The 18,207-nt window shown below is 35.3% G+C and overlaps 1 protein-coding gene across 1 annotated transcript; it reads left to right on the top strand.

Annotated features, from left to right (window-relative positions):
• The first annotated feature begins 137 nt into the window (after positions 1 to 137).
• Positions 138 to 17,921, top strand: AsnRS-m (asparagine--tRNA ligase, mitochondrial). The gene is made up of 5 exons (XM_083126525.1): positions 138 to 292; positions 13,017 to 13,597; positions 14,784 to 15,015; positions 16,292 to 16,531; positions 17,577 to 17,921. Exons 1-5 carry the CDS (start codon positions 143 to 145, stop codon positions 17,844 to 17,846), a joined length of 1,473 nt encoding a protein of 490 aa, XP_082982651.1. The 5' UTR covers positions 138 to 142; the 3' UTR covers positions 17,847 to 17,921.
• The last annotated feature ends 286 nt before the right edge of the window (positions 17,922 to 18,207 follow it).

An 18,207-nucleotide genomic window follows, 5' to 3' on the forward strand; every position in this document is an offset into this window, starting at 1 on the left:
GATACCAATTTTGTAATATTCTTTTAACAATTTTTAATTGTTCTTATTTTTATTTTTGCGATACATTAACATTTCTTGGCGCCGATCTGGTCAAGTTACCTTAAGATCTGACAACACTGGTCTGGGATGAACGAACAACAAAATGGCCGGAGGTCTGGTTTATCGTGTTTTACGTGCACCGCGAATTCATTTTGCAAGATTACAGCACATGCAACGATTTATTTCGACAGAAAAGAGTGTAGCAGATATATATGAAAACCATCGCAATGGAGAAGTACATTGTACTGTAAAGGTAAACAGGTTCATTGAAAATAATGCCTGTGATATAAGGTCTTCATGGGCTTTTATAGTTTGCCTCTTAGTTTTTATATTTTTTTAAAATGTTGTTTTATTGTAAATATGAAACACGACATGGTGTGTGAAATCGTTGTCTTGCAGAAAGAAGAGTTAGATAAACTAATTTTGTTTACCACGGAGGGGGAGGGGTGGAAGTTTAAATTACAAAAAGCTTGCAGGAATTTGAATGTACCTACATAAAAATGGGTTCACGTAACTCCTTTAAGGCCCGTAGGGATCCCACTGTAAACTGCAGGTCCAGTCACGGTGGCCCAAGTTCCTTTTGTTTTGATCATTGCGATACAATTTTTACTCGATTTCGATTTACGTCTGTTAACACATACTGCGGAGTTTTAGCGATTACTTAAGATTTTGTTCAATATATACGTTCGTGGTTAGGTTAGGCAGGTCAGGTTTGGTTCTCTTAGCATTAAAATGAAGTGTAAATGCATTATACTAAGGTTTCGATTTACTTCTACATTCATTCCCACTAGTATATGATACTTATTGTCGCTTGTCAACGGAGAATAGCCGGACCCTGTGGCCGAGTGGTTAGCACATTGTACTGTGACGCCAAGGGACCTGGGTTAGAATCCCGCTCGGGCTTGGTTGTTTGTGAATGTCTATAGGGGTACTATTATCGTATGAGGGAAACACCTACGAATCATATATTTCGGATTTCTTTACATTGCTAACGTGTTTTTTTTTCGAATGCGGAACATTTCTTAAGGTGAAACTAAGATAATGTCTATTTCTTCTATTTACGAGTACTTACTGTTACTTGTTGTTTCGAATCTGTAACACATTATGGCCGTGATAGTGTACTGGTTTAGGGGGCGTTCTGAGAGTGTTTCGTCGATTTATGCAATGTTGCAACCTCGTTCGCCGGAAAATATCTACTTTCGTTCCCGAATTTGAAATTATGCTAATACGTCGCAAACCATTGTCGTTAGCCTCACAAACCATTGATCCTAGCCCCACAAACCATTGACGCTAGCCCCAAAAACCATTTTCCGTAAGGTTAGGTTGTTAGGTTAGGCAAGCATAGTTTAAAAAAATTTAAAAATACTAGACACGTCGTTCTAATGAAAACACGGCAATGCTGAAACACTGGCTACGGGGTTGCATCATCTTAACACACGGAACATTGTACTCTCGTGCAGAAAGCAAATGGCGGGAGCAGAAACAGCGTGTCGGACAGAGATTTTCGCAGAAAACAACACGCATTCACATTAAAATGGATCAAATCTACATTCAGGAACTTCCACAACGCTAAAGAAAATGATTTCCGTAAGTACTTTCTCCTGTAAATTTGAAGGAATCCGTTTCACTCATACGATAATGTTACCGTCCATTCATCAATTTCATCACTCGTCCCCATCTTCGCAAGTTAACCAAGAGGCACAAAACGCGAAGTAAAATAAACTAAATCAATCAAACAATCAATCAATGGAGAATACCTTGTCCATGGGAAGCACACATGTTTGCGTAAGGTAATTTTAAGTTGTTTTTTTCAACATAAATAATTAAACGGTGCTCATTATTTCAAGGAAGGTTCAAATTTCGTGTGACAATGATTTCCAAAATTCTATCAGCGCGTATAGAAGAAATAGTGTGCGCACTCCCTGAGTTGCCGTGGTCCACCGCCTAGATGGCAGTGGTGACGTTTGAGACGGCGCGGAAGATGCTCGCGTTGCTTACATAACTAACTACATAATAAACAAAAATGCATGTTGCTTACGTTTGGAGAAAAGCTCAGCAGCTGGATAGTTTGGAGAATTTCCGAGATGATTTTGCTGTCTTCGAGGCACTTAATTCCTTTCTTATCTGCTTGGTGCGGAAGAAAAATCGACATTTCAGATAGTGAAATACGAGTTTAGGTAGCGTACGCAGCACATGATCTTCACAGCATCCTTATTGCGAAGTTTTTACAGCAATTATGTTTAAATTGTCCAAACACTCAAGAAATATATCACTCCATAAACTATTAGCACATGATATTTTTTCTGCAACAAATTCTTCCACTCGTAACAGCACATCATAAACACTTTTCGATGCATAGGTAAGGTATTTACAGCCGTCGCTCGAACCATAGTCTTGGATTAACGTAAGTGAGGCAGGTACATTAGTTGGTTCCCCGTGCAGAAAAGTTGTACACAGTTTACAATCTGTCACTTTGGAAATATACCGCACTATGTATCCTGCCAAATGATACACCAAGTATTCTTTACCAACACTTTGTTCATTTAAGTTCGGTATGTTGTTTTCCCAGTCCGGTATTTGAATTTCATCTTCAACAATGGAAATTTTTTCCCTTATTTTATTTTCAGCTTGCTTCTTCACAGAAATATTTTTATTTTCGGTTGCTCTTGCCAGAGTTCGCATTTAATTAACAAAAGACGTCAGAGGAGATTCAGTCCTGTATTCACAGTTTCCGCCCGCAAATAAAGCAAGTTTTGCTGGTATGTAAATTGATTGCAGCATATGTAAGTGCAGAAAATCCACAGTGGAGGGATGATCATCGCAAGTGAACGACCTCAATATACCAAAATGGCGTTCTAGGGGATCTTGATTAAATTTTCCTGTCAAAACGTACTTGTAATTGTTCTTCCACAAATATTCGGACACTTCTAAAGTAGTTTCTAGAGTCACTCTTAAGGACTCTAGAGTTTTTCTGAAGCGAAGGAATTTCGATTATCTCTAAGGACAGCATTCCATTTTATTAAAGTTGTATGTGCTTCTGATCCTTTATATAGTGCCTGTGCAGGAGTGAATGAATTTAATGCGTCAACCAGGCAGTTTAGGTCCCTTGTGAAATTTTCCGTTGTCTCACTGCCTTCTAACCCCTCTGCATTAATACTCCGATAAAATTTTATTCCATTAGCCACAGATCTGCTGAACAGCTGCATTGCGAGTCTTACATTCATTCGTTGGAATGAATTAGGATCCAAATGAGCAGAGGTCACTTTGTAGCAAGCTTTCATACCGGAAAGTTCAGTAGATGAATCATGTTCATACACTTTTCTGTAAAATGAATAATCAACAATATCACCATTATAGTACACCTGCACTTTATCATGGAAGTTATTCCTTATGCATTTAAATATGTGTGGTGCGTCTGAAAATGCCCAAAGCTTTCTACTAGGGTCAGCTGGATTGGATATAGAGCACTTAAGATTGTTTCTGTTTCCGGAAATTCCTAAGCATTTCCATAACTTTTTGTTAGATTGGCTACCGTCAGATGTAAAACCAATAATTCTCACCCCTGCTTTTTCCAAATGTATGATTACCTGGATAAGTATTTTTGTGAGAATGTCACCAGGGGTGGCATTCCTGCTAGCATATACTGCTATGGGTTGAATCCAATTATACAGAAAAGGAACAAACATATAAACTAGAGCATGATTTGCTAATTGATTCTTGCTTTCGTCTGGAGTAAGATTTCCCAAATCAACAAAGCCGTCTATTTTTAAGGAATTCGAGTTAAACTGAATTGCTTCCCTAAGTTTAACTTCATCAAAAATCAGCATTCCGCTACGCTCATTCTCATTCTTTTCACTAAAAAATGTGTTATAGCGTCGATGGCATGGGAATTTACGCCGTAAGGACATTTAAGACCCTTCACCAATTTTCTCAAGTGAGCTTCAGAAGGCAAAGGTAGCAAATCGTGATGCAAACAGTGTCTATACCCCTTGGGGGACTTAATTTTTAATAGAAGAGAATCCAGTATAAACTCAGAACTGTATCTCATTCCTGTCTTACTTTTCAGTTGGCATTTCTTTAAGATTGTATCAATTACAATTTTTTGATTTTTGCTAAGAGACGCGAACTGTTTTGACTGTGTGACCGTTGTCTTTAATTTAGCATCTTTAACGCCTTTTTCAAGCAAATTTATTTTAGCCTGTGCGACCTTTAGTTTATTCTGCGTTCTAATTAAATTGCGTTTCTGATTCTTAAGTTTTTTCTTTAGCAATGCTATTGTATTGCTAGCATCCGCAGTGTGAAGCAAATCATCCTCTACTGATAAGCTTAATGATACATTGCGACGAGTACTTACTTTATTATCATCTGTCCGCAAGGATTGCCTTTTCATGGGAGATTTTCGCTTCTTAACTGTCTTAGAGAGGTATTTGGGCAGATTAGGAAATATATGAGGAACTGCTTCTGGTTTTAATTTCCACCTTTGTCGTGGAATTTCTACTGTATCGCCATCCACTATGAACGAATCCACTTTCACTAAAAGGTCAGTGGAAAAATGAATATCACACACATAGCAATTATGACTTAGTTTTTTATCTTTTCTAGGGATGGCACTCTCCCATTTTGAGAGACCATTACTGTCTTTAGGTGGCCTAAAAAAATGTCTACTGCCTGAAGAACAGCGGTCATATCCAGATCTACAGCCGGGTACGAAACACGTAGGCATCTTGTAGTTTTCGCTCGCTGCTGTCTCAAGCACAATAATAATGCGTTGAACACAACACAAACTAGTCACAACGTATCAATCACAAATCTAACGACACTAAACTCAATAACGTAACAACGTTGTCATTAATAAAAGTACACAATGTTATTCTAGCACAACAAAACACAACGCTCTACGTAAAGCGCGGCCGCACTGCAAGCAGAAGACGCTCGCAAGCGAAGGTGCTGCCAGTGTTTCGGTGGGGCACCGCTCTATTCACTTGGCTTACGGGAAGAAAACAAAGTGCACACACTTTCTCTTCTATACGCTCTGATTCTATGGTAGAATTTGAAAAAAATCATAAAACAATTGGAACAGTTACTGTCACGGTTAGCTTATCTATGCATGAAGCAAGCTAAATGTTCCGAATGTTAAATTATTTTGGTAAGAATTGACAATACCGGACCCTTCCGTAATTTCTATCCTACTTCTTATACTCACGAACTACGTAGTCCTGATGAAGTATCTGAGGTTAACATGTGGGGGTAACGTGTTGAAATTGTTAATTGACGTGTATAAGCTGTAAAAATTTACGATCTGTCAGACACCTATAACTTCTTTGTTTCGTCAATTTTTGACATTCGTACTTACCTATCTGCTTTGTGGAACATTCCTTAAGGTGCATTGACGTTTTTTTGATCAAAGTAATTGCAATTTTTCACATTTACGAGTACTTCTTTCTCGTAGTCTTTTCGCTTGCCTGAGACACATAATCAAGCATCGTGCTTGTGTTTTGTCAATTTTCATTCGTTATGCAGTGTTTCAACCTTCGGAACCTAAGAAATACACATGAACAAAGCTCATCTGATCCAATTTTTAAAAAACTTTTTCGCATTGTTTTACAAAGAAAATTGTAATGTTTCGTGGTGCTATCCATAAATGGTTTTTGGGCCTATCCATCCCGGAATTGGTGACAAATTTAAAGTAAAAAATTATTTTCGTTTGAAATTTTTCAGTCCAAATTTCCCATTGATTCTGGGCTCCACCCCTGGAGTAATTGACCTACCGCTACCGTGGCCCGCCTCCGCTTCGGCTACCCCGGTTTTCTCTATAGAGTCCCTCTTAAAGGCATATTACAAATTGGCTGGAGTCACCTGCCCCCAAATAAGCCCCAAACTTTTAAATTTGAAGAAATCCATTTCCAGGTTACGGAAAACTTACCTGAATTTCACCATGCATACACGACACGTTATATTAGTCATATACCCACAGCCCATTCCTTCTAACGAGTAGCTTACATTCATTGCCACATTTTCGACATTCCTTTCCTTTCTTCACGATCCCGTGTTCAATTAAATTAAAAAAATCACTGGATCTTCCACACCCGGGGTGAATTTCACCATGCATCCAAAACATGTCATGTTTCTAACTTTTGTTGCAAACATAGACAGTTCGATACACTGGATACCCAATGAACATGAACAAAACACAATCACGACACGTTATGATGTATGAAAGTGTACGTGCCAAAGGCTATTGTCCATCGGAGAATTAATTTTCAACAAAGAACATGAATTTCAACTATGAAACATTTCCACATCGCACAAAACAACTTCCAGATGTTAGACGATGCTACAGGAAGTTATTACCATAAGTAGTTTCTTGTGTAAAAATGAAGAAACCTGTCCGATTAATAGGAAATTAGTACCCTTGTTCAGTAATCTGCATGTGTGAGGAAGATGGCGACTTTGAAGGTAGGAAATAAAGTTCTTTTTTCGTAAGTTTTTTCAGTAACTTTTAGTTGGGTACATATTAATAATACAGAACATTCATTCATATTTCGCGTAGTCAACAATTTAGTACACTGGATCACGATTGTGTAGTTAAAATTTTTCGCTCTATTTCGCGTAGTCAACAATTTAGGACACTTGATCACGATTGTGTAGTTAAAATTTTTCGCTCAAGTGCTACGAAACTGACATTTTTTTTTTATGGTGCCCCACAAACCATTCACAGTAAGTTTAGGCAAACAGAGCTAGTTAAAAGTTCGTTCTAAAACGTAAAATATTGAAATAACCATTGTTTTCTTGGAGAAATCCAGGGTTTCTGTTCCGATCGCGGACCACTCAATTTTGCTTATTTTGCAATTTCTACACGTGACCCCCAAATTTTAACTTCAAATTCGTGATTAGGAGGCCTCAATTAGTGAGTATGCGAAATATCACAAAAATCGGGGAGGGGTCCTGTATTGTAAATTCGCTCCATTGTTTTTTGCAAATTTTATAGTAGTTTTAGAATGCTGGAAACAATGGTAGAATGAAAATTGGGCTCAAGTTCCTTTTGTTTTATTGGGATTTCATCATGGTACGTATGCATTTTTTACATGGTTCGATTTCGATTTATGTCTGCGAAGTTTGTGATTACCAGAGCCCGTATTTTGATGACCTAAAAATAGGCTCAAAAAATGACTTTAAAATGTTGTCTCTATTTCAGGGTATAACAGTTAGTACGGCATAGTTCTTATTTCTGTAACGTTAGAACGGAAATTTCAAGGTGTATGTGAATTTAAGTACAAAAATCTGTAAAAATCTTAACTTATTAAAAATTATTGCAGTAGGTAATGTCGAGTGGCATGCTGCTTTGTTCCTACAGTCACGTGGCGATAGATTTGCAGTTACGCCAATTATGTCAGGTTTAGTTCCCTTGGCATTTTAATAATAAACGTAAATGTGTTTGTTGTTAGGTTAGGCAGGTCAGGTTTAGTTCTCTTAGCATTAAAATAATATCCCTAAATGCTTACTGCCCTACATGCTTTTGTAGTTAAGTTAGGTGGGTAATATTTAGTTCTCTTAGCGTGAAAATAATATCCCTAAATGCTTTCGTACTTATGTTACATTTAGTTTCCCTAGCATTTTAACATTGATCCTAGTTATTTTTTTTTTTGGTTAGGCGGGTCAGGTTTAGTTCTTTTAGCATAAAAGTAAGGTTCTAAAATGCTTTGTAATACTGATTGTGCTACTGTTGATCTCAAACACAAAACTCCTGCAAGCATTCAGGAAGAAGGTAATAACTGTATATATCTGTGGACTGCGTCATGCATGCGAAACTGTAAGTTTTGCACAAGGTATCTCTAAAATCTTATTTTTGCCCATAAATTGGATTTTTTCGAAATTAAAACTGCTGATTAGTTTCAGGAAGGTTCTAGTTTACTTCTACATTCATTCAAACTAGTCTATGATACTTTCTATTGCTTCTGTCAATGGAGAATACCTTGTCCATGGGAAGCGTGCATGCTTGCTTAAGGTACTTTTTAATCTTTTTTTTTCCCCCAACATAAATAACTTTTTCTTGAAATGCAAACAGTGCTCATTAATTTAAGGAAGGTTCAAATTTCGTGTGACAATGATTGCCAAAATTGTACGATAATTAGTCTTTCTGCTAGGAAAATTTGAAAAATAAATCAAAACAATCTGAACCTGCATCTGTGCTTTGCAGTGAGCATACGTTCTGAGGTTATGGTCGCAGTACCCCTCACCCTCTGCACCACCTCAAGAGAGTAAAATATTTTGTATAGTTTATGAAGATTATGTTGTCTGTGAATATTTTGTTATTTTTAACTCATGGAAATGTGTTATTGTGAAGTAAAGTATGTGTTACCTTACCGTGAAGCAGAACAACCCAAGTGAATGTACCAGCACCCAACATTCCACAACAGCAGCTATAATTTTACGTCGTTACGTTTGGAGCTGATAACTATTTCTGACGTGTTCTTTTACTATTTTAGAGTGTATAAAAATGTTTTTTTTACTAATAGAAAGCAGCAAATGTACTCAAGAGATGGCAGGTTTTTATTTACGCGGACCATACTTTGGGATAAAATATCTCCGTTATTTGTGTTTTTTTTCCATCCTGGAACCAGTTTCATATTACATAAAACATTAAAATCTGTCTATTAACAAAAATTCAACATAATTCTCGAGGGCATACAGTGGGTGAACGGCTCCTACCGTTGCCTCAGACATTCAGATCCGGCAGGTTTTCGTAGAAGGCTCAAAGAGAGTTTTGTGCTTGAGACCTGATATATATGGTCAGTTGTTGGAAGCATTTAGAGAATTTACTGTAATGCTAAGAACCCCAAATCTGACTCACCCAGCCCAACAACGGAAGCATTTATGGACATGATATGCCTTCATATTCCATGCATGTGAAATAGATGGCAGCAGCAGTCTGTATCCAGTATGACAGTAGATGAATGACTGTTTGGAAAATAAAGAAATTACATAGGAGTATACGGAAGGGAAAAAATTGTTCTCCAGAATACACTCGATAAGCAATCACCAAGATGCTGAAAGTATACAAAAATAGAAATCGAACCAATATATTGCATTGTTTCTATATTTATGTATGAATGTGTGTACACCATGATTAGTTCAGCATTAAGCATTCAGAAGTGGACTTAAAAAAATTAAACTTCAAATAAAATAATTCTATTTATAAAAGAGGGCCTAATATGTACACACATTCATGCATATAGAGTGCCAGTGTACACTGGTGTGGAAGATGTTAGGCGTCATAAAACCTGTTTGTCATGCATAACAAAAGTCCACATCCAACTACAAACAAAATTAGTAATAAACAAACTTTTATTTCAAATTTTAAAATGCCCAAAATAAATTAAATGAAATTTCATTGTGCATACGTGCTGTGAAAAAATAATAATGGCCCAAATGCCTATTATTTAATTCAGAACTAATAAACACACATACTTCACTGTGATAGAGATTATTTACTGCATGTTTAATGGAGAATGATTTTTCGTTTCCAAACAATCCAATATGTGTTTTTCTTTGCGAGCAGCCATTTGCTTACTGCCATAATTTATATGGACTACTAGTGCCATCTTACATCATGTGACATGAGGTGCAAAGTGGGTTTCTGCTTCACACTTGTTACGGCATGATGAGTTCTTGTATTGTTTCCATTACATAAGCACATAATGTTCCTAAATGCTTTCATACATTAGTTGGATCATCAAGGGTTTTTTTTTTCATGAAATTCCCTGACATTTTCATGTTTTCCAGACTTATTTATTATAATCATGATTTTTGCTTTTGATCCAATTAAATAATAAGCAAAATATTTAGCACTGATGTGCAACCAGCAAATGCTTAATGCCTCATACCCTCCACTAGTGTTTCAAAAGCAAATTTCATCCTACATGCACAAAGCACGTGCATATTTGAAGAACATCATCATGATGTCATAACTGGTACCGCATAAAATCACAAGTTTCTGTTATAATGCATCTCCGTGAGCTAAAATCTTCATAACTCATACAAAAATTTTCATGATCTAGCAGATTTTCTATACAACAAAAATTTCTCCAGATTGCTATATGCTCATAAACGTAAAGAGATTTGGAATGATTAGGTCATAATGTATCCAAGAATCTAAACACAAGATTGAATGAATGTAGAACCGAAATACGAAGGAACCATGGTTTTTCTACCAAACTGAGAATAGGACAAGAAGAACAAGTTTCTGAACTGAATCTTTTTTGGGGAGTGGAATCACAAGAACCAATTTATAATAAATAACTTGTTCTCTTTCAAACTCCAAAATGCACATAAATTCCAGATTATCTGCAAAATTCCCTGACTGCAGATGCACGTTTAGGGCTCTTTGCCTTAAAATAATTCCCCTACTATTGATGCCAAAAAATATTGAGCACTCGGTTTACATGCTTGTAAAATTGTACTCTATGGGAGGAAAAAATAAAAATATACCTCTTTGGAAAGCTTGAGGTATCTGCCTTTAGATAAAAGCAAGATAAAGTGATATAACTCTTGTCTGTTCTTTATTCAGGCAAAAATGTTTGTAAAATTATATTTTTTCTTGTGTTTGTTCATATAAGTTGAGTTCAATTGTGTGTAAGTTCTGGTAAACTTGTCGTAAAGATATGACATTTTATATGATTGATAGCTTGTTTATATGGAAGTATGTCAATCATATATAGTGTTGATATCATTTATGAAACAGCCACAATAAATGCTTAATTACAATGTTGCAATCTCAGTAATGGTCAGCCCAGTGGCAATGATGTCTATATGAAAATGAGGATCATGGAATAAAAATATAACATCCATATCTCATTCTTGCACATTGTGCAAATTGGAAAGGGTAGACAGAATTGTTTTTCTTGGCAACCGGCTCACATGCTTTTTGTCTTGTTTCTAGGAATGAACGTGGAGTAAATGCACTTTGTTGCCAGACTGTCTGAGCCTGTTCTTTGAACTCCACATCCAGCCAACAGAAAAGGGTAGCGAGCCGAAAGTTGTGAAATGCAAATGAAATGCAACGTCAACATTCTAGAGATAATTACAAGGGTTGCAAATGGGTGCTCGCCCACCCCTTACTTTTCTTCTGCAACTGTTTTTCAAATACTTTTTCAACCAAAAGCACTTTTAACTTATGTCATCATGTTTGGTGCAGAATGTTAGGTATTGACTTAAGACCGTTGTTATTCTATACAGTAGGCAAACCATTAATCCTAATCTGAAAAAGATGCCACAATTACATTCCTGTACTGACAGCAGTCTCTACCAAGATAAGGGCTGTCGTCTTTCATCATCATTGTTCTTCATAATTGTTTATTCAGGTGGCCTGTTTGTGTTTTTTGATAATTGGCTACAGCTCCTCAGCATGGTTTTTTTTGTTTGTTTTTTTATTATAGGTACTCATGAGATACTGAGAAATGATACTGAAAAAATTACGTTTGTATAAAGATTGGATAAAAGCCAGACAATGCAACAAAAACTACAGTATAGCAAAAAAAAAATTACCTTCATTCGTAGTATGATAAATATTTTAGTAATTATTTCACTGCGATATGCTTTGGATCAGACCAACAAAATGCACTTCCAAGATTCTCGCAAGCCATGTAGCGAGATGGCAATGTACAGAGTCTGAGGTTGGTCGCATGTTGCCATACATCATGTGCCCATTTACCATATTAGGAGTGTAATGCTTACTGTTGCACAACATGGCATTTTAATCCAAGAGTTTACTGTTATTTTAATGTCATTATGTAAGTATTAAATAAACACACACGTACATTAAATGTGTTCTTAAACAGTAACTCTTAAAATATTTAAAAATCATTTAAACTGTAAATATATAACATGGTTATGTTTTTTGTTAGAGAAAGGTGGAAAGTAGAAGGACCAGGGTAAAAAAATTTTCAGGGGTGCACAAAATCCACCTTCTCCGGGTTAAAAATTTTATCTGGAGCTGCACCTGGTGACACCATTACCCCTTTTGCCATCCAGAGGCCAAAATGGCATCTTGTGCCATGCTTGGTTCACAGTTCACAGTAAGATTGAAACCAAAGCACTCTTTGTCTGATATTCAACCCCCTTCCCCCTCAACTGTTGACTTTTTTATGTTATTGACTGTGTATAATAAGTCTTTGAGTTGTATCTTCCTCCCTGCTAAACACTTCTATTCTTCCTTTTCTTACTGTTTTGTGGATTATGCTAAAATTGTGGACAGCAGGGAATTTTATCACATAGGAGTCACAGTGATCTTTAATGTGAACAGCATATTCATCTTGGTGAATTTTATCACAACAAACTATGTAGAAAAATGAACAAGTACATATAATCATGAAAATAATTGTTAGTTTCAACAGAATACATTGGATCCCAGCTCTGATTGTGTAATGAGTTTCGCAGGTTGTACAGTAGGACAAGAAATGCATTTTTAGAATAGTTCATTCAATACTTGAAATGATTGTGGAAGTAGTTGAAGTTGATGGAAATTAGTTTCAGCACATAAAAAATGAAGAAAATATTAATTTGTACCAGTAATGTCGCTAAAAGTAGATACCATAAGCACACAAGAGTGTAATAATGATAAGAGGCACCAAACCTGATTCTCCTAACCTGCATATAGGAGGGAGTCTGGAAAAAAAAATGAAAAAAGAGCATTCTGGGCAATCATAATCATTGAGGAATTCTGAAGTGGCAAATTAATACAGCTAGTTTAATATATGTTACTTTTGTTACATACTATTTTTTGCATGTAATATTACTACTCTCTATCTATGTGTGTATTTTTTTTTTTACGTGTAATAAAATCCAGGTCTCTATTGCTAATAACTGTTGATGTGGAATATTTATTGTTGATAACTTTCACCACTAACATACTGTAAATTATAAATTAATATTATCACCATTTGAAGAAAAATTTACATGGAGTAATATTTTTCTTGTAGGGTTGGGTCAGAGCAGTGAGACAGATGAAAGAAAGAGTGTTTTTTGATGTAAATGATGGCTCTTGCATACATCAGCTGCAAGTTGTGATACCAAAGTCTGAAGCAAACCCTTCTGATCTTAACTATGGTTGTTCAGTAGAAGTAAGTGGAAAAGTATGTAGGACTCCAACAGGGAAACCAGAGATTGAACTCGTTGCAGAAAATGTGTCTGTGTTAGGTCCCTGTGTGGTGACTGAAGGGTATCCATTTATTCCTAGACAGGTCCATCCTCCGGAATATGTTAGGCAACACTTGCACTTGAGGCCGCGAACAAGTTTTTTCTCATCTCTGCTGAGAATTAGGGATGCAGCCTCTCGTGCATTTCATGAATATTTCGGTGAAAAAGGTTACATTGGAGTTCACACACCGATATTAACAGCCAATGACTGCGAGGGAGCAGGTGAAGTGTTTATGGTGAAACCAGCAAGCACAAGTTTGATAAAGACGATGCAGAAGGAGGGAGTGCCCGAAGATGAGTCATATTTTGACACCAAGGCTTATCTCACTGTGTCAGGTCAGCTACATTTAGAAGCTGCAGCCAGGTACTTTGTCCAAACCGGGTTATAGAATTTGGAGGTACTGTGAAAAATATGTCCTTTGCAGAGAAGATATATATATGTATCTTATATAAACTAAAATGTTTGCTTGCCACAGATCAAGAATATGTTCAAAGATGGAATAATGCAGGAGTTTTAGTGGTAATAAAATTATAAATTCTTTCTAGTCATGGATATTGACACTAAATTAGTTTAAAATAATGCATTTTAATATATGCGAAATATGGACTTGATTAATAAGTACTCTATTGATATCTACAAAAAAAATGTATCACTTTGTATGTAGATATACTGGTAATTTTATTGATAAATATGTTATAAATACATAGTTTCTTGCTCTAAGACCAAACCCATAGATCCATTTAATAAGTAGGTGATCCTATTGTTCCAGTTTTGAACTAAGCATTTGCTATTTTATAATGTATCGGTGTGCTATCACTGTTTTATTAGTAAATTTTACAGTGATGGGCTGATATTAAATCTAACTTGATACCTAGATAAAATTATTAATATTCTATCAATCGATTGTATACTGGTAATATTATTTACAAACCAATAAGATATAAAATATACCTTTATATTAATAACTCTAATTACTAAATGGAAGTTACACATTCAATTAGAGGCTAGTTGCAAAATTGTTGTAACAGTAAAATTAACATTTTTTTATTAATGCACCAATATGCCATCCGATACTGATAAAGTACAAATTAAAAGTAATTTCTACTTTTCCCTTTCTTAAGTATAGGGAAAAAATCATTGAAAGTGTATGTACCAGGAATTCTCACTCCTATATAAAATAATAAAATGCTATTTATAAATGAGAGTACAACAAAATTTCAGGAATGGGACAGATTAAAGTGGAAATTACACTGGTTGATAGAAATTATGATGCACATTTTATGCACAGAGCATCTTTGTTTTTCCAGTGCTTTCAGATTGAGTTATTTTTATAAGATCTGTGTCTTATGACAAGATAACCTACATTTTATCACCCTTTTTCCGCAACAGTACCTGTAATATACTTTAATTGACTATAATCAAGGGGAGCTGTATTCAATCCATGGTGGAAGCACATTTCATAGTTATTTGGCCCCACTTTAAACTCTAGGTCCAATTCCGATCAGCCTATTAGAGCATAAAGTTGAAGTAAAATATTTTTTTTTTCCAGGGGCATGGGTAAAGTATATACTTTTGGTCCAACTTTTAGAGCTGAAAACTCTCGATCCAGGCGACATCTTTCTGAATTTTACATGATTGAAGCAGAAGTAGCATTCCTTGACAATACAGAAACCCTTCTTTCTGTAGTTCAGGATCTACTAAAAGCTGTAACACAGAAACTCCTTCAAACATGTGAGAAGGACTTTGCTGTTTTTGAGAAGGCTCCACATTCAATGAACAAGGTTTGCATTTTCATTTGTTTTTGCTATTTAGTTGATGTTAGTGTAATGTTGTGGTAAAATGTTGGCATTTGTATTGATTTACAGCTGACAGCCATATGTTGTCATGGCGTGGAGAGCACCTGACTTTTAAATATGTGGTTTTTTAATGAATTTTAACTTCAGTGTCATTATTGTCTTTACTTCCCTTGTTGAAACTGAAACTTTGCAATTGGATGGCTACTTGTTCCTTGCAAACGTGTCCAACCAATATGTCCACACTGGTACCAATCCTAAAGTCCCAGCAGTGTCTCAGGACAGCTTTTAATATTTCTTCTAACTAGTGCCATATACAGTGAAACTTCAATTTTATGTTCCCGGATTTTACATTTTCCCACATTATACATTCACTCTTTGTGGTCCCATTATGTTATAAAATGTTCCCTTATATTAACAGTTATGAACACTTGAAGTTTTCCACCTCAGTTCTCTGAAAAATGTAAAATTGGGGTTCCACCATATCAATCTTTTAATTCTCATGATATGTACTGAGGAAAATAAAGTACCATTTGTGTCCCTTCTCTTTGTAGTTTCTGAGATAAAATATTATTTATAGAAGTGTGTGATTTTAAATTTCATTCTCAAAACTGTTTCAGTGCTGCTGAAACTAGTAGTACAGAAAGCAAGGTGGATCTAAAAGTTAATTTGCAAATTGCTTCACTATCCTAAGGCATGGGTACTCATTAGAGAAGATGCATTCAACCTTTTCTTCTTGAGCATGCAGTAGAAAATTCACATGCCTGGTTTGTATTTAATACAGTTCACAACATTTCAATTGTTTGTAATCACCAATGTCTAAGTAGTTTCTAATGAATTTGGACTGTCTTTTTTTTATATATTCATTAGATTGTATCCACTTCATTATTTCTGAAAGCCACCTATAATGAATTAGATCATCCAAGTTAGATATTTATCCTCTGAGTAAGTGAATAAATATACATATGGACTGTTTTCTACCAATAGCTACAAGAGAAAGGGAGAAACCATTCTAAGTTGTTGTAATTTATTTCAAAGAAATGTTTAGATATTATTCATTTATAGCATCCTTTGTTCATGTGCTTATGAGTTGGGCCAATATTTCTTATTTCATATGTATTAATTTACCTTTATTTGGAAACCACATACTGCCCTTTGCCATTGGCCATCTCCTTCTCCCAGCATTTTACTTACCTTGCCATATAACATCATGCTTACAAGCGTTAAATTGATATATTAACTTTTTCTGTAATCTTTTTAACAGGGTATGCTCAAGAAGATGACTGAAAATCAGTTTGTTGTTCTGACATATGAGGAAGCCTTTGCCATTCTGAATGCACACTTAAATGAATTTAAAGGGCCTCCTTCAAAGGAAGAAGGGCTTAGTAAAGAACATGAAATTTTCCTTGTGAAACATAGTGGTGACTTGCCAGTTTTTGTTATTGACTGGCCAGCTGTCATAAAACCATTCTACATGAAGCAGATTCCGAACAGTCCTTTAAAGGTATGTCTTATATCTAGGGGCATGCATATTTCGTTTTTGACGAAAAAAACGAAATTTGAAAAAACACATTGTAGTGTTAATTTTTCATGTTTTTGAAAGGTGTGAGATGCATTTTGTGACCATGTTTTGTCACGAAATAATGCGAAATGAACTGCAGAAAGCGAAATTAACTCTTAAACACGAAATTTAGGGTTTATTCACCGACGCGACACCTTCTGAGGTCTGAATTATCCTAAGAGTTATGCAATTCCCGGAAAATTGATTAATTCTGCTGTTAATATTGGAGAAGCAAAAATGGACTCCTTTGCACAGAAATAAACTTAATACTCTGATAACTACATAAATGTGCTATTAGCAGTGAAATGTTAATTCTGTGGAATAAGTGGTTTTTAAATCAAATTTAGGATTATATTCACAATTTTAAAACCAAAATGTCTTTTTATATACCACTTTTCATCCAGTTTTTCACCGCTATAACACCGATATTTTATTTTATTTACCACTTTTGAACCCGAAATTGACTCAGTTTTTGTACCGAAATTTTGCTTTTTTATTTACCAAAAATATGTGCCTCTACTTATATCTCTACACATTTACAAATTGTTGCATGCTGTTTCCTTGTGTGTGTGTGTAATTGAATGTAAAGTTACAAGTTCCAGCATAAACCTAGCTATTTATTTTTGTTTGTCCATTAATTGGCTACATTAAGCACATTGTTTTTAATATTTCTGTCATTCCTGTAGCCCTGAGAACAGGTGAAGACATTCTAAAATATTGTCATAATTGCAAAATAAATCTTGGAAGTGTAATTGTTACATTTATAATCTATGCTCTTTGCAATTTTTTTAACTTTCGAGGGATTTGAATTTATAATTTGTCATTTTTGTATGTAACCACCTGAAGAAGTTGATCATAAATTTTACAAATTAACAGGTGCATGTCAGCCTATGTATATTTTTATTATTAGTTTATTTTTATCATCACTATTTTTGAACTTGAAACTTCTTTAACTGACTCTTTTTCTTCTGATTTTATTTTTTTGTAGGTAGCTGCATTTGATTTACTGGCTCCTAATGTTGGAGAACTATGTGGAGGAAGTTTGAGAGAGGATAATTACCAAGTCCTAGATGAGAGGCTACAGAAATTAGGACTAGGAGAATCTCTCTCATGGTATTCAGAACTTAGAAAATTTGGGAATGCTCCTACAGGTGGCTTTGGGATAGGATTTGAAAGATACCTTCAGCTGCTTCTAGGTGTGGGAAATATTAAAGATACCATTCCATTCCCTAGGTGGCCTCACAATTGCAAAATGTAAATAAAACTGCTTTTAGTAATCAAGTGCCTAATTTATTCACTATTCTGTTCAGCTGCTTAGGATGGATTTCTACCCAAAAGGAAATTTCCAAGTACATCTATGGATAATGTGATCTTTTCCATCTTTACCATTACCAATTTAATATTCTGTTCATAATTTTTGTTTCACATCCTCTCTTTGTAATTTCAGCGGGTGAGGTATGCGTACAAATTCCAAGAATTTCATAAAAACGTACTAGAAAATCTCAATAACTAATTAAAGTAAGACAGTAAGTATTGTTAAACTTCCAATTTTTAAATAAAGAATGTCATAAGTTGCAATCACTCATTTACGGGTGATATAGCAACATATTCATTAAACC

This window comes from Lepisma saccharinum, chromosome 1 (genome assembly GCF_977018435.1).
Source record: "Lepisma saccharinum chromosome 1, izLepSacc3.1, whole genome shotgun sequence".
Taxonomy (NCBI): Eukaryota; Metazoa; Arthropoda; class Insecta; order Zygentoma; family Lepismatidae; genus Lepisma; species Lepisma saccharinum.